The sequence below is a fragment of the Notothenia coriiceps genome, unplaced genomic scaffold (assembly GCF_000735185.1).
Source record: "Notothenia coriiceps isolate Sejong01 unplaced genomic scaffold, NC01 NC01_scaffold00013590, whole genome shotgun sequence".
Taxonomy (NCBI): Eukaryota; Metazoa; Chordata; class Actinopteri; order Perciformes; family Nototheniidae; genus Notothenia; species Notothenia coriiceps.
Window position 1 is genome coordinate 575,914 of NW_011346291.1, and position 11,887 is coordinate 587,800.

General features: G+C 39.5%; 1 protein-coding gene across 1 annotated transcript in view; it reads right to left on the reverse strand.

The window, feature by feature from the left end:
* LOC104947997 (ubiquitin carboxyl-terminal hydrolase 43-like) overlaps window positions 1-11,887 on the reverse strand; it is a 62,894-nt gene that overhangs the window by 1,073 nt on the left and 49,934 nt on the right. Inside the window, exons 9-11 of the mRNA XM_010774137.1 lie at window positions 7,798-7,917; window positions 5,526-5,769; window positions 2,566-2,724 (exon numbers count right to left, since the gene is read on the reverse strand). Of these exons, the coding sequence (XP_010772439.1) occupies window positions 2,566-2,724; window positions 5,526-5,769; window positions 7,798-7,917 (523 nt within the window). The remainder of the gene's footprint in view (window positions 1-2,565; window positions 2,725-5,525; window positions 5,770-7,797; window positions 7,918-11,887) is intronic.

The window sequence follows — 11,887 nt, forward strand, 5'->3', positions numbered from 1 at the left end:
CCCCCCCCCCTTGTTGACTAAATAATCAACAATCAAAGTAGGAAAAGTATCCTTTTATATTATCATACAGCGAATGTTTAACACAGAAGAACTCAGCAGTCACCACATTTAGATGTTACTAAACAGTGAGAACAGCAATGAAAAATGAATATCTTGTGCTCATGTTGGAACCTATTGCTCACAATGCAAGAGTCTGTGATGTTGTGCTTGGATGTAACTCATCTTTAATGTTAATTGAGGTTGAGAAATACAAGATGGCACAAAGAATTGTTCAGTTTCAAGAGGAAATGTTCCGAGCCTTTACCTGAGGAAACATGTGTTCAACTCAAAGCTGTTTAGTGTTTCTTTGTTCAGGAAGGACAAACTTATCTAGGGAGAGTACATTATATGAAGAAAATATGTGCCCTTTAAATGCAGGAGCTAAAAATAGGGCTCTCTCGGACATGCACTATATAGTGGAACACAGACAGTTCATAATGATAAAGGTAAAACCTAACAAATAAGAGGCCTTCTGACATTTGTGGTCTCTATATGGGCTTGCCCTCCGCTGAGCAGCCATGGCCGGTTAATAATGTTACAAATCTGCTGACATTTATTATCATGTACTGTCTTACCAGAGAACGAAAAAAAAAATTCTCCAGATTACCCTAACCTTAAAGATCACCTGAATGTGTCCTCTATATGCCGGCCTGCATTTTGTCTGATATTTAAGTCATTTCTGAGTGCAATTTTTTTGAAGCACAGCACACCGCTTTGGCCAGATGCACCGTGAACAAAATGGATTTAAAAACAATTGTAAGTATGCGCTGTAAGGGTCTTATATGTTTGATATTTGCCGAGGTTAAAGTGATTATTTTTTAATTAACACTGGAATAATTGTTTCGCTATTGGAGCCAAATTTCAATTACTGAAATGTCAGGGCGAAGGGCACCATCTGCCCTGTGGAACAGAAACCTATACCAGCTACTGAGCTACAAGTATTGTTAAATTGTACAATTGTGTAAGTAGGGTTATATTTTCTTTATGAGGCTAGGTTATATATTTCTTTCAGTCTAAATAATTGCTTTAAACTATGAAGAACACCTTTTACTGTTCCTACTGTGTTCCTTTTAAATGTTCTGTTTTTTAATAATTAATCCACAACAATTTAGTGACTATTTTTGTTTCCTAAAGCTAAACTAAATCCACTAAGTGTTTCACAGAAACAGACAAATGTCAAACCACTAGTCAACGCTTTGCATTGTGTGCACTAATCAGTGGGTTTAGCACTGCAGTAAGAAAGCATTGCTAATGAAGATGACATTCTCACAACCGTTTTTGAATAGCTTCTTTTGAGCAATCAGTTTCTTTGTCGTGCCATGTTAAATGAATATAATTGAAGGTATTTAGAAATGGACAGACTCATGAAATGCCTGCAAGAAAGCAGTCGTATTGTTAATCGATATCAGAATATTGAGATAATATTGAGATTTAAGATGTCTATATTAAAACAATTTTACAACCATCCAGGATTATTTCTATTTCACTAAGTGGTTTTAGTTTAAGATCAAAGCTTGTTTAAACATTTTCTCAAAGCCAATCGGAGACTCCGCTATTTTCCCGCCTACATCAGTTAAATCTTTACTTGTAGTATTGAGATCTTTTGATAAGAATTGATCAATGTTATTGGGTTAAACAATTATAATTGATAGTTGATTAATCAATTATTAGACTACTTTTTCAAATGCAGCATTCATGAAAGCCCTACTATACGGTATGTGTTGATGGATCACATCTGTGAAGATGTATATTCTCCCTGTCTTCCAGTTCTGAACAGCTTGTTCCTCCTTATGCATAGGAAAAATGCATTTACTGTACTGTGCAAACAAAATTGGTGAATTATTATTCTGCTTATTTTTCATCAGAATCTGTCAGACAGATCTCTTATCTGCAACTCTCGGAAAGCTCAGGGATAATATGAGAAGTGTGTGAAGTGAAGACATTAAAGCCTATTATACTGTTTTTCATCTATATATTATAGGTCTCAGATATATACAAAACATGTCTCTGAAGTGTTTGGCTCGAAATACCAAACAGATCATTGTAGCATCCCATAATCCCCTCTGTTTCAGCCCTGTTTCAAAAGTGCTGATTCTCTGTCTGTTACTTCAGATGAAAATAAGGAGCCTCTCCCCACGCCCCTCTGAGAGATATTTGGTTAAAAAGAACACAATGGTGCTCTAGGAGGAGATTCAGGTGATAAGGTGGGGGGTGTTACCTTGGTTGGTGATTGGCTAATGGTTACACAAGCCAACAATTTTTGATGACATCATAAAGTGGCCAAAATCTGATCAGCTCATTTTCAGACAGGTTTTTATATAAATGGATCAGGACAAAAAGTGAGTGAATCTTTTTTCCTGAAACTTTCAGAATCTCTTTACACAGAGGGGACACATGATTATGTATAAAATACATGAACAAGTGGATTTTGCATAATAGGTCCCCTTTAATTAAAACATTTTTCTTCAACTAACAACACCATTTTTTACCCAGTATCTCCTGTTTGCTAGTAGTTTGATGACGTACCTCTGACAGAGCAACTGGCCGACCACGGAGGAATGAGGTTGCGTCTCTGGTAGAAAAGAATGTACGCTCCTCTGGTGCAAACCTCTTCCTCAGGAACCAAGTCTACGCTGCTGTCATCGTAGCTGTACCACTGTCCGTCCACTGAGTTCCTACAGTAGGCTGGAAGAGGAAATGACAACAAATATGAACAAAGGGTACCGGAACATACTGTATGTAGCCATTACAACAAAGTGATCGCATCTGGTATCATGTATAATACTTTAAAGAAATTCAAAGATGGTTTCATCATCAGATTTGTTCAACTCTGCTATTTTGTCAGAAAGAGGCTTAGATCTTTGATATCAAAATATTCTATACTGTATACATAAGACACAGGAAATGGTCCAATAACCACACACACAACTCATACAGCAGGTGAGACTTCAGAGTGGAACATTGCTGCTGTCTGTTTGTTATCCGTCAAGCTGTCAGCCAATAGCAGATGGACACACTATCATTTCTACAGTTAACTTTTATTTCAGTGAGATCATGCATCCCCCCACTGTGTCCATGATGTTATCGTTCCTCCAACCTCTCTTTCGAGATGCATGCAACTGTCAGGCAAGCTGTCATGGAGACGGCTGCTCCACTGGCTCATCTCTTGCTGTTTCCAATACTTCAAAATCTCTAGCCTCATCACTGTGTGTCTCTCTTCACTATCTATCCCCTTCAGTTACAGAGCATCTTGCCTTTACTGTGTGTCAAGTTCCCATCTTAACAGTCACCTACAGTGGCCATTGCCAAACACTGAAGAAATGTAGAACTAGACTAGAGACGGAAATGACTTTGCCTAAGAATGTGGCCGTGTTTTATTTTGTAGTCATTGTAATAAATTGTTCTATTATTATTGTAAGTATAGATGTACATTGAATTGAATGGTATGAAGTAACAAAGTGTAATATGAGATAATAAAATATATCACCTAAGGAAAGCAAAGGGTTTGTTTAATAAATGTTATTTTGTCTGAGCACCTTCCACATATTGTACTGTACATTTCACTAATCTAAAAATGTACTCAAGCTTAATATACTATGTGTTTGCTCCGCAGTTTATTTCAAGGAGGTCTGCTAACATTTTTCACAGGATCCATGTTAAAGTCATGGAACAGAAGATATAACGGGATCCCACTTGATGATTAAACAGAACAATTGTGAGGGACTGCTTTTCAAGAGCATTTTTTTCAGGCATTTCACTTTTATCTTTGACAGATGACAGTGTACACATAAAGAAGAGAGAAGGGTAGGGACATGCAATAAAGGTTTCAAAACTGGAATCAAACAGGGGTGTTTCAGCTCAAAGAGTTACAGCGACAGCAGACGTGGCGGCCCATTCATTATCTCTTCTTTTAGGCAGAGATCACATCAATTATTTAGGCATTAGTTTCCCCCGCAGGCTGTCAGAGCTTTTTGGACTCACCTTCACTCCTATTTAAAAAAATAAATGGCAACCTCCTCCACTGAATACTACCAACGCTTATGGGCAGAAAAAGCCACCTTTAAATGTCCTATAATAACCTATACTTTGTATAACTCTATATCCACATTCAACTGAAAAAACAAGACCCTTTGAATCAAACCAGCCAGCTCTACATAAAAACAAAACAAACAAAAACACTTTAAGCTCGACATTTTTCACATCAGTCCCCGGCAAATCAGCTCCAGTAGGAATCTAAAAAGATCCCTCCCAATCAAGCAGATATTACATGATTAGAAATAAAACTAAAGTTTGTAAACACATTCAGATTTTCAGTTTCTCAGCCCTATCGAAAGCCACAGTTTAATCAAAAACATTTACATAGCAGAAACTGAGGATAAGCCTAATAGATAATCCACAACACAAACTCCACTTTGGTACCATGGAATTATACACCCATCTGCCACAATCTTGATGTTATAAGTAACAACAACCCCATTTATATCTGAAAGACAAAAAGAAAAGAAAACATCCTGTCTTCATCCCCCCATCTGGTCAAGAAGTAAAGAATTTTTTTTTAATCCTCCATTCAAACAAAATATAACATGATGCACCAACACCAACAATCTTTGACTCTCAACTTCAGGGTTCATTAACATATTTTAAAACTCCTCTCCAACATGGAGTCAACATGAGTTATTTTTAATTTAGGCTTAAAACCTTTAATTTATCAATGCTTTTCCAGAGGTCATTAAACAACATTTGTTAGTATACCTTTGCCCCTCTTGAAGAGTCAGATGTATTTAAAATGCTGATTTCTACCTTAATTGTCTTTCATAATTAAAGCACTTTGAATGGCCTTTATGTATAAAATATGCTATGTAAATAAACTAACCTTAACAGAGAATATTATTACAGTCTGAACAAACTGTACCGGTTCTATAAATGAAATTGGAATCAGACCTATCTATCACTCATGATACTGACATCTGGAAAATGTTCAACACTTTCTTCAATATGACTAAAAATGCCAACATATTGTGCAACTCATACAGTGGATACTCAACGTTATGTACCTGACAAAAAAGTGTATACATGGGATTCTCATCAAAACCAATGGTGCACAAACCAATTATTGGATATGCAACATTTGTATTCAATTAGACAAAGAAAAAATGGAGGTAAATGTTTTCAGAGCCAGGGGGAGTGTATAAAAGTCAGCACTCAGCTTCAATCGGCAATGTTTAAAAGCACGGGCCAGGCAACAAATGTATGTGCACTCATGTACTCAGACCTGATTTATGGCAAGTCAACGTTTATCTTTAGTATACTCAATTACTTATTTGTGAAGGTCTTTTCACCAGATGTTTTTTTTGCAGATATTAATAGAATATAAATGCATTTTCTGTTAACAATACAACTCATAGATGAATTAGATGGCAAAGAAAACCCTTAACAGACTGAGTTACTGCATGGTCAATGATGTATTATAGCACTAAAATCCCTACCAGTGTAGTGTCCCCCATGCATTCCTCCATGATGGTTACACACAGCGTAGAGGTCGTACAGAGCGTCCTGGGGGAGGGTCAGGTCAGGTTGGTGTTGGCCTGAGGACTGCTTCCAAGGAGGAGGCCAGGCCCCCAAGTTCAGGTTCTTCATACTCTGACTCCTCTTCACCACATGGGGGGCCATGTCCAAACCAGTGAGGGGGAAACGGACCAGGGTGGACAGCTTGTTCCTCCGCTCGCCTACCTGTTCCAACAATACATATAGAGTATGTGTATGTGCAGGCATGAAACATAAAACACTGTTTATTGTGATTATCCAAGAACAGCGGGTTTAACAATTATCCCAGTATTAATTAAAAAGCTGTCAAATTAATTAAGCAGGATATAATTTAAGACTCTAATTAAAATGACGCAGTGATGAATCACATTTGCATGGGGAAGAAAAACTAGAGGAGTGTATAGTAACCTTCCAGCACGTATATGTCCTTTGGATTACTACCCAATCAGTGATGTTGCAGCAATTGCGTTAAACAAAGATTTTTAAAAAATCAGCTTGAGACTTTTTGCACCTCTGGGTGTGATTACTACAAATTAGAGAGAGATTTGAAGCCACTGAAGCCCTCAAAACCATGAAATGACCTAGTCGTTGCCCTTGAGGTGCTGTATGTGAAAAGTTTAGACTTTACCCTGGCACAAAGATATCCACATAACCTACTAAACTGGATCCATTCCAACAAATGCCATAAGATAGGTGACTTTGGGCCACGTTTATCATAACCTTTTTACTGCTTGGCAGTAATTGTCAACATTGCTCATGAAATACTTTATCAATCTTTCATTTTTTGCCATGAAGTGAACCTTCCTGTTAGAGTGCTTCCCCTCCTTTGTACAAACGATCATATATTATTTATCGCCAAAAATGTAAATATCTCCCATTGAAATGACTATTCACTGTAAAAGCCTCGGTCCCCCTCCTGGGATTGGCACATTTTCTCCTGATTGAAGGCTGTGATTGAAGGTTATGCATACCCCCACAACCTCAGACACTGTGTTGGTTAAGTCTCCAGGGCAGAACTGGGCCTTGGCACAGAGTCAAAAGCTGGGAAAAAATAACAATGGTCAAAGTAGCAATGGCCATGACTGAGTAATGGCTGAATATAGGGCCACCTGCTTATTTGCTGAGGGCGAGGGATGCCAATCAAGCACTGGACAACGCTGGAGGCAAAGCTAGGACTTAACCTTGGCAGCAAAACTGGAGTTTGGTACGTGTAATGTCAAAGTGTTTCAACTTCTGTGGGATTGGAGCGGCTAGTGCCAGCTGTGAAATGAAACACCATGTGGGTGTTCCTCATGTCAGGTGTGTGCAGCTATTGGAAAACTAGAATCTCATGTGCCAGATGCTTTGGTACACAAAACGATCTGGGAAGCTGGGAAGTAAATAATAATTCCCATAAACAGAAACATAAAAAAACATGAGACGGTATGGTTCAATGTTTGGAAATGTACATATTGTGTTTCTATGGGAGGCTGGAGAGAGGATTTGCAGTCAAATATGTAGACAAAATGTAATACTAACTGAGCGACAGTTTGCCTTGCAATATCAATACTACTTAACTGTCTTTCATGCATCTTACTTTTATAACTCTAACACTTATCTAACCCCTCCCTGATATCCTCTCAGTCAGTCACAGCCTGTATCTGTACTACTTTCAGAATATTGGATGTAACAATTACCAGGAGAACATTTTCTTTACTTACGTTAAAGAAACACAATATTGATTTATTGTTATCATATTAAGGTGTTCAGGGAAATGTGTTTACAAACAATTACGTTCACATATATCCACCGATCCCAGAAAACATTAGCATTCAGTGTTTGTTTTTTCTCTTAGCCAAGTGATACATGTTTGCTATTCTATTAGCTATTTTGTGTTCTACACCACAAGGGAAATATCTGGCTATCAAGCTGATAAAAGTAACAATAACTGGTAGCTAAGGTTGTTAGATGTTTGATGCTGGTGAGAGCACAAAGTGGAATTTCTTGTTTCCTTTGTGCTGAAAATAAGTTGAACCGAAACGGGGAGGGGGAACTGCAGTTCATGGTTCTCTCTGGGTTTGTCCATTAGAGTGTCCCTTTTCACAGTGAACAGTAATTTAGTCAATTGTTAATTGATATATGTCAATAGGATCAACTTCAAGGCTTAAATGATTCAATTCAAGCTGAACTCCTTCTTTCCCGTGAACTGTTTTCCCCACTTTAAGGCTCACATACCTGTCGAAAGCGCTTGAGGTGGAGGATCAGTATGTCAGGAAGAGTCCAGAGGCTCATCTTCACCATGCCCTGCTGAAGCTGCTTACAGTGGGGACACTTCCAGGCGTCATCCGGGGCAAGCTGTCAACACATCAACAACATGGTTATACATAATACATCATTTGCTAGTTAAAGTGTAATATGTTCTTTATCTGTGGTAATTTCCTTTAATCATTTTCTCTTACATGGAAGTAGGGGTTATATATTGATTACACTCTGCAATGTTCAAACCCACGTTTTTTTTCAAGTAATCAGTGCCTGAAAATGTTCACTTTCCGATCGTTGTGTGAATGAAGTGTGTTCTATTATAAACTTCAAGTGGACGTAGTCACCGTGACGTGACCCTTGAGTATGTTGACTATTTTTTTGAAGCCTTGAGTTGGGCACTTTATCCGTCGCAATCTTTTTTTTTTTTCCTCTTTGCAGGGATATTTTCTCTTCGACTTCTATACAAAATGACTTATTTTTGTAACCTGTGAAGTTGCATTGTGGCTTTCAGAGAGTGTGAGGTTATGCGTAGGGCTCACAGAGCCAGATGTTCTGCTGGGTTCTGCTTCACCATATATGAAGGCATCACAAATAATCTTTTAGATATGCACTACACAGTTGGATACTTCAGTCCCCTTGATTGTGAACCTTTTTTCTGATGAGATCCACAGAGATTGAGCTGGCGGCTATAGGCGTCATCAGCATTGTGGGAACTTGTTTGGCAAGCGCTTATTATGTAAAGGAAGCTCATTTATATGTAGAAACTGCAGCTTGGACCTAAGATACTGTTGAACAGCTGTCAAGAATTGAAGGATGCTTCCAAGTACTTTGAGCACTATGCGCAATAAAAATATAAATGACTGGCTTTTGTTCGCAGCAGTTCAAGACCATAGACTGTATAAAGTTCAAGACTATGACCTTCATTGTTGATTCTACTAACTGCAGAGCTTTTTCGTCTTGCGAATAGCAAGGATTTGATTGACGTAAATGAAACTGGATGCAAGAGGAAAAGCAATTTTCTGCAATTTTGAAAAGCGGCTGGGTTCAAGCAAACACACAATGCATAATTCTGCGGGTTTGGATGCTTGCTGATTTTAAGACAGTTCCCTTGAAGCTCAGTCATCAGTACAAAAAATAGAAAAAGAATGATCCTGCTGAGATTCCATTTCAGAAGTATACATGTAATAAAAAAAACATCCGAATATGTTTTAAATATATGACATCCTACTTGCAAACTGACACAGACATATCATTTCACTAAATCAACCTGGAGGAGGGATGTCATTTATCAAATCTGTCAGCAATGCCTCATTCTTTTCTAAGTCTCATTTTTCTTCCAAATCATATAATAAAAATGATAGATTCTTTCCAGAGTGCTACGTTTTTTACAGTGCCGCTCCCATTACTCTTAAAACTGCTAAACCGGCTAATTTCAGTCAGTAATTTGTGACGTTTTTCAGTCCTAAAACTCACTGTGAGCAGCTGTGATTAAACTCTGTAGCCGACACAAAGCTAATGTGATGTTGCTCCATGTCCTGTTCTTCTTCTTCAAGGTGGGCGGCTACTAATCTCTTATCCTCAAAGGCAATATTGTCCCTTTTTTCCAACTTGATCTTTTGTTTGTATTGGGTGCTATAATAAATCTTGTCTGGTATATCCTGACATGTTGTTTTTTCCTATTACCAAAACTATGTTATCTTGTGAACCTCAAACACAACTTTAATTAGTTTACTCTAGGCATGATTAATTAATGTAATCTGAACTGTGATTGTGATAAATGTAGGGTTTATTGGTAAAAATAACGCTTTTTTTTTACATTTTACAATGTAAAAATTAAAATGCAAGAATATTGGGAAAATATAATAAAATTCATTAATTCTGTTTTTTAAAGCAAACTCAATTGCAAATGTGTTATTTCCTTGATCTTTCGGTCAAAAATAATAATATAAGACGTTCTTCAAGGCGACTTTGGTGAATAAACGTGGACTTACAGTATGTATTTTCCATTGCCGTCAGTTTCTCAAGTAAATTTCTTTAGTGTTCATCTACTGCACACAAATTTGGGAGGCATGAAGGACTTGCACAAACTTCCAAAGGGTTTACTTCATTGCTAAAGGACTGCTGTAGGTTGTTATCCCATACCTCTTCCCTAAAAAGGAAATACAAGTCTGAAATCTATATATTTTTTCAGCTTTTGGCAACTGAATTTATTTGTATTGTATTTTTCCATTTTATGTAAGGATTTCTTGACTTTGTGTTTTATGTATTTTCTCGTATTATGTAATACATAATTGTTTTACTGCAATGCACCACAACAACGAATAATACTTGACAATACACCTGAACCTCAGTCAGAATGGGCTCCAGAAACACTAACACCCCCACACTGCACCATAATATGTAGCTTTTAGAGCAATTTCTGTCCATTTGTGGCCATCTCAATTCCCCCCCCCCATTCACGCTGGCTGAGAATAGGAATTATCTACTTGGGTAAGTGTGTGGGGAAAGCACAACGACTGGGACGCTTCATATGGACACTGAAAAGGTCGCTGTCAATCACAGGAGGGCAGAATACTGTTACCTATAACTGGGACATTTTAATCTGGCTTGCCTTGTATAGTCATAGTATGTTCACAGTGCGCAGGTGAGGTTAACTCCAGGGTGTAAAATATGCTCTCAGTTTGTTTTATTATAATGGTGATGGGTATTAGAGTTGCAATGGAAAGACATTTAGGACAGTAATCTTAAAAAAATGGTGTAATCATATTTTAACAAGGGTGTCATTTCTCACCTATTACAGCAATTTAGCACTGCAACCTTTCATTATTGTTAGACTCACGGCCCGTCCACACAGCGGCGTGCGTTGAAGCTTCAACGCTTCTGCCCATTCACTTTGAATGGGGTGACGTCACGCTTTGCCGAACTGCATTGTGGGGAGCGTAGCTACGCGTTGCTCGAAGCTTCGACGGAAGCGTCAGCCAATCAAATCCCGTTTATAAAAATCTGCCAGTACAACTGCTAGCCAATCAAACCGTGTGTAGGCTGCGAGTAGTGAATCAACCGGTGCTGTATGATCAGTCTCTGTTCATCTACCGGGATACAAACCGGAGGAGCCAGGCATGGAGGGAGGTGGCAGAGATAGTGGGTGAAACTGGTAGGTTTTCGCCTGTTTGGGGAGTTTATATCCAGTGTACCTCGTTTAAACATTGAATGGACAGCTAGCAGGCATAGACAGTATATATAGGCTAGCTGTCCATTCAATGTTTAAACGAGGTACACTGGATATAAACTCCCCAAACAGGCGAAAACCTACCAGTTTCACCNTGAGTAGGGACTGGAGAGGGAACTGGAGAGGTGACTAGAAAGGGGACTCGAGAGGGAACTCGAGAGCGAACTCGAGAGGGTACTGGAGAGGTGACTTGAGAGAGGACTTGAGAGGACACTGGAGAGGGGACTCGAGAGGGGACTCGAGAGGGAACTAGAGAGGTGACTAGAAAGGGGACTCGAGAGGTGACTCGAGAGGGGACTCGAGAGCAAACTCGAGAGGGTACTGGAGAGGGTACTGGAGAGAGGACTTGAGAGGACACTGGAGAGGACACTGGAGAGGACACTGGAGAGGGGACTCGAGAGGGGACTTGAGAGGAAACTGGAGAGGGGACTCGAGAAGGGACTAGAGAGGGGACTAGAGAAGGGACTAGAGGAGGGACTAGGGAAGGGACGAGGGAAGTGACTAGAGGAGGGACTGGAGAAGGGACTAGAGAAGGGACTTGAGAAGGGAATTGAGTAGGGACTAGAGGAGGGACTAAGGAGGGAGTAGAGAGGGGACTGGAGAAGGGACTTGAGTAGGGACTAGAGAAGGGACTTGAGTTGGGACTAGAGGAGGGACCATGGCCGCTGGGGCTGGGACCATGGCTGCTGGGGCCAGAACTGGGTCTGGAACCATGGCCGCTGGGGCCAGAACTGGTTCTGGAACATGGCCGCTGGGGCCAGAACTGGGGCCGGAACCATGGCTGCTGGGGCCAGAACTGGGGCTGGAACCATGGCTGCTGGGGCCAGAACTGGT